General features: G+C 40.6%; 2 protein-coding genes across 6 annotated transcripts in view; one reads left to right on the top strand and one right to left on the bottom strand.

The window, feature by feature from the left end:
- DROSHA (drosha ribonuclease III) overlaps positions 1-8,594 on the bottom strand; it is a 119,960-nt gene extending 111,366 nt beyond the window's left edge. For 3 of the 5 annotated variants that reach the window (XM_059416950.1, XM_059416947.1, XM_059416945.1), the window contains exons 1-5: positions 8,487-8,592; positions 7,239-7,368; positions 6,276-6,341; positions 4,449-5,282; positions 380-472 (exon numbers count right to left, since the gene is read on the bottom strand). In XM_059416950.1, the coding sequence (XP_059272933.1) occupies positions 380-472; positions 4,449-5,282; positions 6,276-6,295 (947 nt within the window). In that variant the 5' untranslated portion in view covers positions 6,296-6,341; positions 7,239-7,368; positions 8,487-8,592. Of the gene's footprint in view, positions 1-379; positions 473-4,448; positions 5,283-6,275; positions 6,342-7,238; positions 7,369-8,486 lie in introns of all 5 variants that reach the window. The other 2 variants (XM_059416946.1, XM_059416949.1) reach the window with 2 other exon arrangements.
- Positions 8,595-8,784: 190 nt separating this feature from the next.
- C12H5orf22 (chromosome 12 C5orf22 homolog) lies at positions 8,785-16,251 on the top strand. Its single transcript, XM_059416951.1, is given in 5 exon segments — positions 8,785-8,969; positions 10,240-10,385; positions 11,909-12,058; positions 15,176-15,563; positions 15,565-16,251. Coding segments are annotated over 5 exon segments (1,335 nt in total). The 5' UTR covers positions 8,785-8,888; the 3' UTR covers positions 16,135-16,251.
- The last annotated feature ends 1,398 nt before the right edge of the window (positions 16,252-17,649 follow it).

The raw sequence follows: 17,649 nt of genomic DNA on the forward strand, positions 1-17,649 counted from the left end.
CTAAATAAAATGTGACTGGAGTTTTGTTTTGTTTTATTTTTTTCTGAAACAAGTAAATTTAAGAGCATAATTATGAATTCCCAAGTTTCCTTTTTTTACACCTTAAATTATTAATGTGTATATAGTTTTATAGCAATTGAGGCCAGAAAAGGTGACCTGTAAAATTTCTGATTTTTTGGAAATCTATCAAGATTTTTTCTTGTACGTCTTCAATACATCTTGAAAGTAAAGGTATTTAAGTTACTAGCTGATTTAGCTTTTCACAGGGCATTTTGGATAGACTCTTAGGCTACTTTGAAGATTTGATGATGTTATATATAAGCACAAAACCTAATTCAAGGAGATCTAGGACTTCTTTCAGTGTCAACTCCTTGCTTACCTTCCAGATCTCTTATACTCTTTTTTGTAGGACCTTTCCAGAGATGGTGATCTTCGGCTGTCCCGGTGCCTGTGTCTCTCCCGTTCCCGCTCTCTTAAAGGAATTAAGACACAGAGCTGTTTTCAACAGAAAGACTCAAAAACACCATCTCTTTTCACTAAATTCACCTTCTAAATAAATGGACCTCACAAAATTTTCAGGCACTATTCTCTATTGGACATGTTTATTCATATTTATTAAAGGATTAAGGCGCTTTTCACTTTACAGAAGTTAACTTGGACATTTTTTGTTGTTTTCTTTAAAGAAAGAAGTCATACTTGATGCTAAGCAGCAAAGGGATTTATGATAATCTTCTCTCCAGATGGTCCAACCAACCAATCCTCAGTTGTTTAACCTACAGGGAAAAGTTTCAAGGATTCTACTACCTAGTCATTTCAAGAAAACTCTCAATTTCATCCATCAAATAAATGTAAATTAAAACTCTTATTGGGAAAATTAAGATAAAGTTCCACAATTGAAGAGTTCTAAACTCTTACAGGTTAGAGGCCTGAGTTATACAGTTCGAGGTATCCCTGATACCTAGCCATGAGACTATAAGTCACTTCACCTTAATATGCTGTTTTCATCTGGAAACAACTCTATATGGAGACACTGGGTTTATGCAACATAAAATAGAATGAGGGATTTTAAAATCTTTCGATGTAAAATGGGAATTTAATAATGATAACAATAATAACTTCTGAGTCTATTTAATAAGTGCAATGAGGATCTGGAATAAAACTTGGAACTCTATATAGAGAGTTTAAATCAGAACTAAATCTAAGGGAAATAACCACCCAATCTTAGAATGAAAAAAAAAAAAAAAAGAAAGAAAAAAAAAAAAAAGTCATAGTAGCCAGGGTCCAGCAAGAAGACTACAAATAGGTCTGAACTCAAAAACATCCCCCAACCTATTGCCAAATAGAAGAAATGTAAATATACTGAAAAGCAAAGCTTACAAAAATGATCAACTGTGTAGATATTAAAGCAGAAATTGTTTTTTCACTTAAAGATCATCTCTCCTCAAGAAAGATTCCCTCTGACATGTATATAAGCCTCAGGTATACACCGGCTATCCAAAATAAAGTAGCCTGAGCTTGGGATTCCACATTCTTTATCTCATACACTTCTAAAATTAGTTTACTGAGGTCCCTGGCTGGCTCAGTCAGTAGAACATGAAACTCCCGCTCCTGGGGTTTGAGCCCCACATGGGGTGTAGAGATTCCTTTAAAAAAATTAATAAATAAAATTACAGCTTACTTTTAAGCCGTAAAATCCCAAGTAGTGAGTGATACCACATGACAAATAAAATGCAATGTGTAATGGCATGGTGGCGGAAAAGAATGATTGCCTATATTCCCAAGTAAACACTCAACTGAAAGGACATCCCTAATTTTTTGTTTATATTTTAACATCTAGGCAACAGAATTTTTCATTTGAGAACGACACTTCTGACAATGATTGCTACGTTGGAGTGGATATAAACTAAGGAGACCAATGTAAATATAAAGCACATTAGTAAGACTATATAATGAACCCATGTAAAGCAAGAAAAACAATGTTTGGGTTACTTTTCCAACGACTCTTCATTGTCTGCAAGCATCCAGATATTCGTTAGTACATAATACTAGCTCTCCAGTGGCCACACATTGTACTCACCAGGACAGCTATGGGGATTATTGTGCGTTAGCCCCACTCAGTTCTGGGAAACCACTGCACTGACCCACCAACACTGCAGAACAGCATGCTTAGTACAATGCATCTGTGGCTGTTTCTTTTCCCATTCCCCAGACTAACCTCGATCTTTCCTGGTAACAAATACACACACCCACTTCTTCACAAACTTCCTCTGGAAATAGTTTATCCTGAAACAATCTGGTAATTAGTATTTAACCATATTTTAGAGGCGAAAAAGAAGGAAGATGGGATCTGAAAAAGGACAGACTGACCCTAAGAAGCAAGCAGAGAAGTCACCAGATGACAGACCACAGAATTTACATAAAATTAACACGATCTAATGCACAAATTTGTGACGCTTTGGTTTTCTCCAATATACTTCTAGAAGTTATACTAGGACATCCTGTGCCCCCTTTTTTTTTTTTCACAGAAACATTCTATATAAGACAGACAACTGACACTCTAAGACCTCAAAGGGAGCTGACTACAATGTGGCCCTGATGCTAAGGCAGCTCCAAGGCAGACACCTAAGTGCATTACAAAGTAATTCCAACAGAAATAAAGGCCATGTAGAAAGATGAGCTAACTGCCTAAGCAGGTCTTTACTATGTAAAAGAGCTGTGGTTTGGGATAATGCAGATTCGTGGCACTTGATTTCACTTACCAGTAGAGATCCTCAGGTGACAGGACATAAGGTTCTTTAAATAAACACATAGCTACAAGTTTAAGCCTGATTCCAGAATTTAGGATTTTTACAGCAGTCCTAAAAATTCCTCTAACTGCAGCAGCCCAAAATGGGGGGGGGGGGGGCGTGCAAGGAGTGCCCTTCTAGAATGTTGAAGTCCACAGCAAAGTGTTTCCCCAGAAACAGGATTATTAACAATCATTTCAAAGTCTAAAGAAAACTATTAGCACTTTCCAGTTGAGATTTTTACCATAAAATTATAAAATAAACTATCATAGACCTCTGCCAATTAGTCCACCAGAAAGGACAAAACTGACTAGAAACAGTCATTCACACTGAAAAGATTTTTTAGAGTCTATCAACTCTCAGCCAGGTCTGACCCACCAGAAATCAGTTATCTCTGCAAGAAATAAGTTCCCTTCTACCTTCCACTGGGCATCAGGAAGAGGAAATAACACATTTTCCTTCCAAACCTTCTAAGCACTAGTCACTCTTTTCAGGACTGAGAATGACTATTACCATTAATTGGCAAAATGTTCAGTCATTACCTTGAAAATCAACAGCCATGAGAAAAATGTAGAAACTGAGAAGTGAACTGATTCCACAGGAGCCAAGACCAGCTCTCCACAAGCCCACATGGTGAAGTGACCTGGGTTGGGGAGCTCAAACCCTTTCAGCACAGAAGTTCCATAGGACAATGAAGGTAAACACATCACAGGGGACAAAAGAAGTACCACAGCTAGCTCGACAAATGGAAAGCTTCAACAATGTCAAGATTCACTGAAGGTACAAATTATTTGGTACAATTGTTATCTACATAGTTTTATTTTTCCATCTAAACCACTGGTTCTTGGACTTTTGGAGAAAAGTCTTGAGACTCTGCTGTAAGGTACCACTTTACTTACAGAAAAACGCAGACACATAAAAATCGGCATATAACTTCACAGCATTTCTATAAACCCATCTATGAGTCCCAGTTTAGAAATGCCTGCTGGAAACCTTACTTTCTTACATATATCTGGTACAAATATTTGGTCTCTTGAAAAAAATGAATGTGATCTGGAATGAAACAGTATTTTTCAAATACAACTTTCCTCAGTATGAATACATTTCAATGCAAAAAAATAAAATTAAATAAAAACTATTTTGAAAACTTTGTAACCAACGTTATTGCATTTTACAAGGAAATAGAGCAAGAAGGCAACTATGTACAATAAACTTCCACTTATCCTAAAAGCCAGAAAGCAAGTTCAGCTTAACTAATTCAATTCCTAATACCATACACAGATCAGTTCCAAAAGAACTCAGGTGCTTTAACCTGATACAGTGATCATACTGAACAAAAATAAATATGATAATGCAAAAAAAAAAAACACGAAAAAGCAGTATGTGAACCTTCATAGATCATATTAAAATGTCAGCTGTATTATGCAGAGTAATCAGCTTACACCCATGGCAATGAATCTACAATGATACTTTTGAAATGCTTTTCAAAAGTGGCTTCTCTGACATCAACTACTTTGTCAGTTGTCTCTTCCTCTTCAAAACAATCCCAAACATGCTTTCTTCCCTTTATAAATCAAAAATGCACTGCTGGACCATTTTGGTTTGGTTTTCTGAGAAAGCCAAATGGACCTCTGCGGTTCACTAAGAACACACGGGCTTTACCTGCTCCGCTCATAGCTCCGGTGACGGGAAGGCGTTCTCCCTCGGTCGTAATCTGATCTGCAGCGGCTGTCTTGTCTTCTCCTGTCAGGACTTCGGCCTCGTTCCCGCCGATCCAGGGACCGGTGCCTCTCGCCTCGCCCGTGACTGTGATCCCGGTGCCTGTGATCCTCATAGTGCTTGAGCCTTTCTGGGGACCTTCTCTCACTGGGAGCCTTTGGGAGTGGGTACGGAGGGAGGTGTCTAAAATGAGGACTACTGCTATTATTAGCACTGGGCGGGAAAGAACTGGGGTTGTTCTGGAAGCTATTAAAATTGGGAGGTGGGAAATTATGGTGTGAGTATCCTGGAGGGTACTGATAATTGACCTGCTGTGGCATGACTGGAGGGGGTGGGGGGTGGGGCATGGAAGGAGGGGGCATCATGAAGGGGAAAGTGCCTTGTCCAGGAGGTGCTCCAGGGACTGGCGGGTTATTAGGACAGGGCACTGGTGGCGGCATAGGAGGAAAACAGGGAGGCACGGGGAAGGGGGGCCTCATCTGGTGGTTTGGGAAAGGGGGCCGTATAGGGCAGGGGGGAAGAGGCCCTTGGCCTGATGGAGGCATGGGAGGAGGGAAGGGGACAAAGTCTGGTCGTGGAGGCAGAAAATTGGGGGCTGGAGAGTTTGAGAACGTGGTAGAAGGGGCACTTGGGGGTTCGTATTGATATTGCACAGGAGGCTGCTGAGGGTGAAGCAGTCTCAGATTTTGGGGCCTGAAGGCTGGGGCTGAGGGTCTGGCTCCATGTCCTCCTCGCCCTCGGGGACACCCTCGTCCTGGGTGGAACGACATTCTATGACTTTGAGGGAGATAAGAAAAAGAGAAAAAGGAAAAAGAACCGAACACTCACCATCAACAGGGTTTCAGAAACGCCTGAGCACCTTCCCGAGCAACCAAGAGACCCCTTCAGCCCCTGGATTAGTCCACCCATCTGACGCTGCGTTCTCTGTAATACCTCAAACTCCTCACAGCCAATAAACTCTTCTTCCCCGGTCTCAGTCCCTGGCTTCTGTCATCCTTCAGAATGTTAAATTCTGTTAAATTATTTGCTGTTCTGTCTGTGCTCAGGCTCCCCAAAAATCTGAACCTTGCCACATCATCCCACCCACACACCCCACATTCTCTCCATGTCTACATCTGCACCAGCATCTTCGTCTTCACCTTCCTCCACTCAGCAGAGACTCCATAAATGCAACACAACAGGTCCTACAAGGAATTAATAACCCTCCCCTCTAAGACAATACCACTGGCTCCTCTTTTAGTGTTTCCTATCTCAATATAATAGCGTTTATTGGTCCTCAAATCATACACGAGGGAATTATCTGGTAACTTTTCTTCCCTTAGCCCCTTTAGCCAAAAATTTACTTTAAATCTCCGTCACTTCTCTTCATATAAATATTTCCTGATTTCATCCACTTCACACCATCATTTCTTCCCTGGCTACAATAATAACACCCTTGCTGGCATTTGTACAATCACTCTTGCCACCCACCAGGCCTTCGTCAGGTTCCCCCTATCACACTCTGCGCTGCTTCTTGGCAGGTTCTATAGTAAATCACAATTCACCAACTAGTTACCTCATTCCACCTTTCACATCTGGCTGCCCCTCAGAACTATAAGCTCCATCGGGGTAGGGCTCTGGCGTGTTCCTAGCCATGAACATGGCCCACATGAACACATTTCCTCCGCTCCACACATATCAAAATCCCTCCCACACCCTAGGCTGCAGTGCCAGTGTTTGCTCTTCTCTCTGCTGTCACAAAACCCCCACCATTACAGTCACACCACTCACCACGTATTGCCTTGCATCATGACGTACTGTCTGGATATGTCACATCTTCCACAGAGAACATAAGCACTAGAGGTCAAGAAGAATAAAAGAGACATAAAAATGTTACCCAAACTGCTAATGCCTGCAATTATCTTAATGCTGATTTTACATTCTCACAACGCAATAAGCATACCAACAATATTAAGAGTATATCCCCCAAATTAATGTTTACAACTAACTGTTAAGATGTCTTTATCACAATGAAACTAGCGGTCAAATTCAAATATAACTATAATTTGTAAACACAAGTTATCCTTGATTTCATCCTCAGCTTTCCATGGAAAAATGCTGTGACTGTGCATGACTTTCCAAATGCTTAAGCTTCAGCAAATATTTTAAAAACTCAAATAAATATTAAATGCAAAAAATTTTAATGTAGAAGCACCTTCCTAAAGTCTATCTAACTAAAAGTTTTACCACTAGGCTTAAGGCAGATTTTTAAAAGGTTCAAAAAAGTAATGTCAAATTATCTAGCTGTATCATTCAGTGTGCCTAGTAACTAGTTGGCATCAAATAATATCTGATTTATGATTATTATCAGTCTAAGGCCTTCATGATAAACCTCAGACCTACATAGTTGATCTTGCCACCATAGGCTACTCACGGCTCATGGCCAACAGAATCTAACGCTTAGCATTTAAGGCCTTCTATAACCTGGACCCAACTTCTTCCAGGCTTATCCTCCATCACCTTCCCTATGAAGTGCCTATCACCCCAGATCTTCCCAGTTGCCTAACATACCAAGTACTATCACCCAGCTTGCTCTTCGCTCCCACTCTTCTAAAATCCCCTGCTCTATGAATCTGTCCACTGCATTTCACCTACCTACATAAGTTGCCACGTCTTTTGTGAAGACTTTCCTAGTGCCCTTTAGAAAGTAATCCCATTCCCTCTAGACTTACTTACTTCTTTTACATCACTTACCAGAAGCTGTCTCATATTATAGTCATGTGTGCACATTTCTAACTCCTCCTCCACTAGAGTATTAGCTCCTTGAGGACATGGGTTGATTCATAGTCATTTCTGTATCCTTCACAGCCCCTGGCAGAACATCCTGCACATAGTAGGTGGTCAACAAATGTTTACTATCTCACCAATGGCATAGGTTTCTATGTTGCTATTGTACATTTCCCTTTCACATATACCCATGACATATCTGCATTACCAAAACCAAAGAGTAGGCCTTTTCAGATTCATGGGATATTCAATGAGCCCACACATGTGGCAGGCCCTGTGGACTCAATGTTGAGTAGGACACACAGCCTGCAAGACTCAAGGAATGAATCCACTTAAAAAAAAAAAAAAAAGAAAACAAAAAACAAAAAAACCACAACATATCTTTAAAAATAAATAAATAAATAAGGCAATAACCAAGAAAAAAGAGAAAAGAGGTATGCACGGGATCTAGGGAACGCAAAGGAGTGTGTTGAACCTAGAGGCGGGAAACAGGATCACCGCCACTTGTAACAGTGTGCAATAGTTGAACTTTCAGGATTAGATCCCCAGGGATGTTTCTATAGAGAGAATACCTGAAAACACTGATTATGAAACTGATATACTGAAGGCACAGTCAGACTGTGCTACGGATGCAAACTTTAATTCAAAGCCAAAAGTCAAGGAATTCACTGCAACTGCGAAAATACTTATTTTCTGCGTCTGTCTACTCCTAGCTTGCTGTATGGAAGGAGGGAAGCCGAGGGAGCTGTTTCGCATAGTTAACACATCCAGGAACATCAGTCTATGTTGAAAAGAGTTGCAAAGCGTGCCTACGATATTAAGAACACCCTTTCCCCCACTTGCATCCCCAAGCCAGTCACCTTCGTCCAGCTGATCCGTAACTGCGTTTCCCTGTTTGCATCTCCCGCCAGACTGGGAGCCCCACGAGGCAAGCGCTGGGCTCACGGTCTCCCTCCGCTCCGAGACCCGGGCGGCCCCAGGCCTGGACCACCGCAAGCGCTCCACAAATGAATGAAAGGCCGCATTTTTTACTTCTATTTGTCTGCGGGATTCGGGCCTAGGGTCGCTTTTTTGCTCTTAGCTGCAGATCTTTAGAGGGGCTGCCCGACCTTAACTTAAAGGCGCCTGTCGCCCCAGCCCCGGACTCCAGCCCCGTTTAAACCGGACACTCGGAAAGGCTCCCTTTTCCAACACCCACAAGTTGCCCCTTTTTACCTACAAAAGGCCCTCGGGCCGCGAGGTTGCCGTCAAAGCAAAGCCAGGCTTATCCTGCAGCCGCCAAGACCATAGCGCCACCCGCGCCTCCGGAACAGGAAATCGAGGAAATTAAAAAGCAAACCTCAGAAAGCTGGACCGCGACAGGGAAAGCTCTTGGGCTTTCCTCAGCGCCTTGTGCTCGGTGATTGGCGCGCCCACGAGAGCGATGGACACTTAAGCCAATCACCTTCGTAAAGCGTCCGGGCCCCCGCCCCCTGCCCTCTGCGTCTTCCAATGAGGAACCGCAACCGGGTGAGCGCGCATTTCCACGCGGGAGGGGCTGTGGGGCTGTAGCTCCGGCGTTCCTGGGTACTAACCTCGCGATTGCGGCCCCCTGGGGTGCTGCCGCGCGGGAAGACCATGGGCGACGCTGTGAGAGAGCGCGCTCGCCTCCGGTGCTACCCCAAGCTCCCAGTGTGGGTCGTGGAGGATCACCAGGAGGTGAGCGGGCGGCTGCTGAATCCCGGGGCAGAATCGCGCGAGGGCCAAGGAAGCCGCGGAGCCTCGGTATCGAAGGCCAGAGATAAGCAGAATTGGTTACGCGCGCGAGTTCCATTGCTGTGGGGAAAAACGCCGAAACGACTAACTTGGGAGAATAGGCGCTGGCGTTTGTGATTCGCTGACTACATGTGGGGCCCCTCATTTAACCTTCACGGTTGGCCCAGAATCCCACACCAACAGCCGGTGGCGTCGGGATTCGAACTGGTGCCTTCTCCCTGCGGAGCGCCGTGTCTTTCACCTGCAGGTTAACGCAGGCTTCCAGCTTTCCCCGGCGTCTCCATCGCAGCACGGCTGTGTGTAGGTGGGAAGCTTTTTATAAAGAATGTGGGCCGCCGTCCGTGACACAGGGACCATCATCGTAGCACTCTTGGGGCTGCGGGCAATCTTCTGTGCTTCGTGTGTACGTAAATCTTTTTAGGCCGAGCCCGGCTTTTATAAACACGGAAGATATTTCCCATTTTATGGCAGTGCTACCTTGGACAAGCTAAAACGATGCCTTGGTCTGTTCTTCTGGAAGGGAGGCTCCATGGATTCGAGACTTTTTTTTTTTTTTTTAATTTATTTATTATTTATTTATTTATTTTATTTGAACGAATCGGCCTTGGAAGATCTCTGGATAGGAAAGGGAGAGAGGATGAATCCAGATTTAGGCATAGCGAAAGGAAGTTGAGTTCCCAGGAGGTAGGGATCGTGGGTATGGGCCTGAGAAAAAGCACAAGGGCGGGTTAAGCTGTGCTTTCAAATTCGGTGTTAAACCTAGAAGTAAGGAGACTGTAACAGGACAGGAGACCATCTAGTCTAGCTCCACCATCCTAAGGTGTGGAAAAGGCCAGGAGAACCAAGGTAGCTTGAACACATCCTTATGCGGGAAGGTGTATTAACCACCAGTTACTTCTGCGGGCCAGCCCTTGTCTGTTGACACACATCATCTTCTGAGTTTGAGATGGGGCAAGATGGCAGCAAAGAGATGCCCACTAAAGCCTTCGGAGATGGGAGCTGGAACATCTGAGAAAAAATAAAGCATGGGAAGGCTATCCAAACCCACCTACAGTGAACAGATTTTATGTTTTCCTACTTCTTAGCACCCTGGTGTGCTTCAAGTTACGTGTGTTTATGTTAAGCATTGTTTTTCCAGGCTGCAGTTGAGCATATGAGCGTATGAGCATGATTTCAGCGCTAATTCTGAATGTGTGCATGTGTTTTTTTACAGGTCCTGCCTTACATATACCGGGCCATTGGCTCAAAGCATCTTCCTGCCAGTAACATAAGTTTTGTGCATTTTGATTCACATCCAGACCTCCTTATTCCTGTAAATATGCCAGCTGACACTGTGTTTGACAAGGAAACACTTTTCGGGTAATATGTGGTTTTTTTGTTAATGATTTTTTAATTTAATTTTATTTATTTATTTGACAGAGAGAGATCACAAGTAGGCAGAGAGGCACACAGAGAGAGAGGAGGAAGCAGGCTCCCTGCCAAGCAGAGAGCTTGATGAGGGACTCAATCCCAGGATCCTGAGATCTTGACCTGAGCGGAAGGCAGAGGCTTAACCCACTGAGCCACCCAGGTGCCCCAATGATTTTTTTTTTTTTTTTTTTTAAATAAACTCTTCCCCCAATGGAGGGCTTAAACTCAAGACCCGGAGACCAGGAGTCACACGCTCCACCAAGTGAGCCAGCCAGGCATCCTTCTTTATGAGATTTTATGTGTTTGAAATACAATTGGCAATACATGATAAACAAAGGAAACAGACTTTGCTGAGCTCTTGAGTTTTGTTTTTGTTTTGTTTGCCTTTTTGATTTTATTTAGAGCAAATATTGACAGACTTTTTCTTAAAGAGCCAGATAGTAAATATTTTAAGGTTGCACCCCATATGGTCCTTGTTGCAACTACTTATCTCTGTCCTCATAGTAAGAAAGCAACAATGGACATCGTGTAACTAATGGCGGTGGCTATATTCCAGTAAAACTCTGTTTACAAAAACAAGTGGCCTAGCCAATGTTTGCCAGCCTCTGCTTTAGAATATAGAATTTTGGAAGTAGAAAAGACTTTAGAAGTTACCTAAGCCATTTCTCCCTTCCTCCCCACTTTAGAAGTCTGGATACTAAGGTGCAACAAAACGTATTTTAAACATGTTGTTCATTGGTTGTATAGGCAACATACCTTTAATTTGTATATCCTTCCTTCCTCCAGTATTGAGTCCTTCCAGCCTCTCAGTTTCTACTACTTTCTCCTCAAAGGGTCATATGTAATATATTTCTAAATAAAGAATTACTAGAGTCTCTTCTGTAATAAAGTTCTCTGAAATTCTGCTGCTGTCTCATTATGTATGTGTTAGAATGTAGCCTAGTTATACAATATAAAAAGTTGTGTGCACAGCAGTAATTTTTCTTTAAACTATAAAATTAAAAGATTAATCATTGTATTTTGATCAGTCTTTCTTTCAAGAAAAATGCTGTTAAACTTTCAATTGAATCACAAGTGCTGTTCCTTGAGAAAAACCTATGTACTTCAAAGTAGCAGAAGTACTTTTTGCATTTCTCATTTTGCCACCCAGAATATTTAAAATGTATACTAAGGGCCAAGGTTTAATATAATTATGAAGGACCTTTTTACATGAAACTGGCTTTCAGAGGGGGTATTGATGCTTGATATGAAGAATATAGTGACTACTAGGAGAGTTGGTGCCGTCGCCTTGTTTAATCTTGGGACACCAACCCACCATTGCTTTGCACCATCCATGCAGGTGTCAGTACAATGAAAAGGGGAAATGATGCCTTAATGTCATCAGGAGGATTGTTAAACTCTTGTTCTGGGTGAAATTACATTTGGGGAAAGACTCTCACTAGTAGTTTCCATGTTTTCTATTTCTTTTTCAGAGAATTAAGTATTGAGAATTGGATTATGCCTGCAGTTTATGCTGGCCATTTTTCTCATGTGCTATGGCTTCATCCCACATGGGCTCAGCAAATAAGAGAGGGCAAACATCACTTTTTAGTAGGCAGAGACACTTCTACCACAACAATCAGGTAATTTCCTCGTGTTATAAGAGGGAATGAATGCTTCTTTTGTCTTATTTTGAATCCCCATGATAACTCATAAGTTGTCTGCATACAGATGGGCTCAGATTAACCCTCAACTCTTTTGAAGAGTTCTCCAAACACCAGGAACAAGTTTTAAGTCTCTTAACCTTCTTCACACACCATTTATATTTTGTTACCGATCTTGTTGGTTTTGAGTAATATCTTCATCTTCTGGAATTCTGGATCCATTGATGACTAATTCCATTAAATCATTGAAGTACCTTATAGATTATATAGCTGATGATGAATTTTACTATTTCCTTACAATATAATTATTGTCTGCTGAGTTTAACAATTAGCAGTAGAAAAACAAAATTCCCTCATTTTGAATTGTTTTTTTGTGAATCCAATGGCTAAAAAGTAGATTTGGTGTTTTTATTTTAATAATATGATTAGCTTTAGATAATTAAATTAAGTTACAGCATTTTTTACTTGAGTTACATGTGCAGCTGTTTTTGTTATGTAAGCTCTTTAACCGATGTTTTATGGATATTGCAATACTGTATCTTTAGAAATATCATCACATTTTTTACTTTCTCCATTCTTTTGTGATGGGATGAATGTTTTAAGCACTGAAACCATAACTTTTTCAAAGGTGAAAGGGTGTGGAATAAAATGGTAATACACTGGAAATGAAATACAGTCTTTCTCATTGAAAGTGATACTTTCTTTTTTTTTTTTTTTTAATTAACATATAACGTATTATTTGCCCTAGGGGTACAGGTCTGTGAATTACACATTTCACAGCACTCACCATAGCACATAACCTCCCCAATGTCCATAACCCAGCCACCCTATCTCTACCCCACCACCCTCCAGCAATCCTCAGTTTGTTTCCTGAAATTAAGAGTCTCTTATGGTTTGTCTCCCTCCAGATCCCATCTTGTTTCATTTTTTCCCTCGCTACCCCCCACGACTCTCCGCCCTGCCTCTCAAACTCCTCATATCAGAGAGATTGACTTATTTCGCTTAGCATAATACCCTCCAGTTCTATCCACGTCTTTGCAAATGGCAAGATTTGGGGGCGGGGGAGGGCGGTTGGTGGCTGCATTCTATTCCACATCTTTATCCATTCATCTGTTGATGGACATCTAGGTTCTTTCCATAGTTTGGCTATTGTGGACATTGCTGCTATAAACATTCGGGTGCATGTGCCCCTTCAGATCCCTATATTTGTATCTTTAGGGTAAATACCCAGTAGTGCAAGGGCTAGTATCCAAAATCTTTAAAGAACTTATCAAACTCAACACCCAAAGAACAGATAATCCAATCAAAAACTGCACAGAAGACGTGAACATACATTTCAGCAAATAAGACATCCATATGGCCAACAGACACATAAAAAAGTGCTCCACATCACTTGGCATCTGGGAAATACAAATTAAAACCACAGTGAGATATCACCACACACCAGTCAGAATGGCTAAAATTAACAAGTCAGGAAACAACAGATGTTGGTGAGGATGTGGAGAAAGGGGAACCCTCCTACACTGTTGGTGGGAATGCAAGCTGGTGCAGCCACTCTGGAAAACCGTAGGGAGATTCCTCCAAAAGTTGAAAATAGAGCTACCCTACGGCCCAGCAATTGCACTAGGGGGTATTTATTCTAAAGAAAGTGATACTTTTTATTTCTGATTTATCCTTAATGATACAGTTAAATTTTGTTGTATGTTCTTATCAGTTGCACAAATAACTTTGTTGTGAAACCATGAAAATTCTATTTATTGAGGATATTACTCTAAATAAATAAATAGGACTCCACATAGAATAAGTATTATATATAATACTGGTATACATGAAGAATGGTGGTGCTTTTATTGAGTACTTCAGTGAGTACACCTAACTATCTGTAACAGGTTTCTGCAAAATCAAATAATTTTGAATAACCTGAAAAAGACATTTGAAACTCAATGTATAATAATATTAGGAAAAATTTTATTATCTGGTGATTTTACTTAATCCTGCAAATAAAAGTTTACAGAAGAGACACAGGTATGTAGTCTGAGATGCATGTGTTTGTACAGATAGGAACAAAGTGAAGAGTCCTTTATTAAAGAAGAATATGAATTTAGGTTGGGGGATACAGCCTTTGACATTCTTGGAATGGCACAATTTATAATAAGCCTGGATATTAGCTGTATTATGCCATTAGTCTTATTTGGAAACATAATACCTTTTTCAGTTTAAGCCTGAATAGCTAGAGAAAGGTGAGTAGGAACTAAATATTAACCATTATTTTAGTTGGATAGAGCCTACCCCTGAAAGAAGCATTTAGTTTTGCTATTTATTCCAAGTACTTCATAAGGCATAATATAGTTGAAAAGCTAAGAACATGATGATACACTTAAAATCAGATATCTGTAACTTGTAAAAATACATTCTGCATGTGTATAAGATTTTTTTAAGTTGTTTTCCATATTAAAATATTATGGTTATACAGAGTTTGGCACAGCTTTGAAACACATCAGAGGGAGCTATTGTTAAGAGAAATAATTTCCAGATGTCATTTTTGTCTTAAGTGATTATTTGGATGAAGTTACAGCTGGTATGAAAGTGATCCAGAACACTAGCTGAAAGAGGATCATTTATTTCTTTCTCTTATTAGAGTTTACCACACACAGTCCAGAGCCTATGTGGCAGTTTACAGGTTCAGAAACCCCAGCTCCTTTTATCTTTTTGCTTCATCTCTAGAGCATTGCCTCTGTCCTCATAGTCCAAGATGGGCTTGTCATTTGCAGGCTCATGCACCAGGCAGCCCGTAGAGAGCAAGATTATGTATGCCTCTCTTCCACTCACAGCCTTAAGTCAGAACTTAGTCATACAACCACACCTGGCTGCAAGATAGGCTATGAAATAGTCTTTACTTTGGGCAGTTGTGTGCCCAACTAAAAATCAGGGGAATGCTATCTCTGCAGAAGAATAGGAATTAACGAAAGTAGGGAGAGCACTTAGTTTTCGTTAAATATGTTCTTTGTTACATTTCTGCAGTGCTTTGGAAGTGCTACATGAAATGTCAGCTAATTTGTCTGCTTGTCTTTAAAACAGTTTTTTCCTCTAATCCAGGGTTACGAGTACAGATCATTACTTTCTAAGTGATGGTCTTTATGTAACTGAAGACCAACTAGAGAACCAAAAACCTTTACAATTGGATGTAATTATGGTAAAACCTTATAAACCCTGTAACAATCAAGAAGAAAATGATGCAGTGTCTTCTGCTAAGAAGCCAAAGCTAGCACTGGAAGATGCAGAAAACACTGCTTCTACTAACTGTGACTCTTACTCAGAAGGACTGGAAAAGGACACATTGACACAGAGGAGGGGCCAGATTTGCCTAGAGCAATCATGTTCATGTTCTTCTGAAAGTCAAGAATGTCAGACTACAGTCAGCACTGGGGAAATTCTGGAAATTTTGAAGAAAGGGGATGCATTTGTGTTAGATATTGACTTGGATTTTTTTTTTTTCAGTCAAGAATCCCTTCAAAGAAATGTTCACTCAGGAAGAGTACAAAATCTTACAAGAATTGTACCAGTTTAAAAAACCTGGTACCAACCTGACAGAGGAAGATTTGGTAGATTGTGTTGATACTCGAATTCATCAGTTAGAAGATTTAGAAGCTGCTTTTGCTGATTTATGTGATGGTGATGATGAAGAAACTGTACAGAAATGGGCTTCAAACCCTGGAATGGAATCACTAATTCCGCTTGTACAGAGTTTGAAAAAACGGATGGAAGTACCAGACTATGAAATGGTTCACCAGGCTGGTCTAACCTGTGATTACTCCGAACTTCCTCACCATATCAGTACAGAACAAGAAATTGAATATCTTATTCAGTCTGTATGTTATTTACTGAAAAATTTACCAAAACCTACTCTTGTGACAATTGCAAGGTCAAGTCTGGATGATTACTGTCCTTCTGAGCAAGTTGACACCATTCAAGAAAAAGTCCTCAATGTGCTACGCTCCCTCTATGGAGCTGTAGACATTCACCTGGTGTACTTAGCAGAATGCTCTCCATCCTGAAACAACAGAACAGTAGGCTCCTATTACATCTTGATGTAACAACAGGGTTTTCATTAACTTATTTGTAAATGCGTTTTCCAGAGAAGATGGAAATAAATGCTTTTATATTAACTTTAAGTTAAAATCTTTCAGGTATTTTGAATCTCAAAACATATCATCACTTGTCAAATGATGACAATTATTTTTTTACATCAAGTCTGCCCCCGGCAACTGATTGTTGCTTATTCTTCTACTTTTCCATCATTGCCTTCTTCACTTTGTAAGGGTTGGGTTTTTTCCTCTTTTCCCCCTATGTCAGTTGGACTGTACAAAATTGATTCATCTATTCATTCAACTAACTGACATTTATTGAACACTTAATGTGCCAAACATAATTAAGTGCTGGATATGTGGTAATGAACAGAATAGACAAGGTCCCCTGCCCTCTTAGGGTACAGCTGAGAAACAAATTATGAATTATGAGAAGGATTATGAAGGAAAGGACAACCATAAACACATCTTAGGCATGCTCTTAGTACTCAGGGTACCCTAGCTATAGAAGGAAGTAACATTCTCAAAAGCTACTACCAAAAAAATAAACTTGCCTGTCCATGAAAATCAGAAAATCTACCTTTCCAAGATTGTCAGCGTTGTGGCTCAGCTGTTGCTGCATACTGTCACATTGTTGGAGTGGAGGAGGTCTGGTTGAGTAAAGTCAACTAACAAAAATTTTCTTTGCTAATCAGAAAAGCCCTTTAGGGTTTTTGGTGCCTCCACATGATTAGTATGGACGTTCATTATCATCATAATTCCTAAGTGCCACTTTATTGGCAGTCTCGGTTGATAATTTCTAATAATAATCTAGCTTTTAGTGAAAATAGAAAAAAGATAGATCCTTAATTCTGACCTACCATAAATACCCAAAGACTTAACTGCCCTCTACCAGCCTCTCCATCAGTAAGAGAGCCTACCTAGTCCCTCTTAATCATGGAACTTTTTCATTTGCTTAATTTGCCAAAGTCTTCCCTCTTCGGTATTCCTTATGTACAGCAATCATTTTTACCTACCTGATTTTCTTTTTTTTTTTTTTAAGGTAGGGTGGCAATTGTTCGGGGTGGGGGAGGGGAGACACTCATCCATTTCTCAATCCTAACACAGCAGTTGTTTTCATTTTTGCATGTAGCTTTTGGGCCTTGACCACATGTGTACATGTTGAGTTGCATGTAGCCACAATTACAGTGTGTTACCTAACTTATGGCTAGTACCCAAGTTCCATTCCATTGCCACTCAGTAGATGGCATCAGATCCCATTTTTCCAATGATGCTGTTTTCCAGCAAATTTTTCTTGTCATCAAATTGATTTCCCAAGGCTGATATCGTGAATACCTGTTTCTGTTGTGAGAAGCAAAGCAAAGTGATTCAGCTTTCCCTTCTGATAGAACGTTATTTGCCAGAAAGTTTTCTCTGTAAAATCAGAATTGTAAAACAGTGCTATTTTTAAATTAAAAAAAAAATTATTAGAGTTCTATAAATGGA

Source organism: Mustela nigripes, chromosome 12, assembly GCF_022355385.1.
Source record: "Mustela nigripes isolate SB6536 chromosome 12, MUSNIG.SB6536, whole genome shotgun sequence".
Lineage (NCBI taxonomy): Eukaryota > Metazoa > Chordata > Mammalia > Carnivora > Mustelidae > Mustela > Mustela nigripes.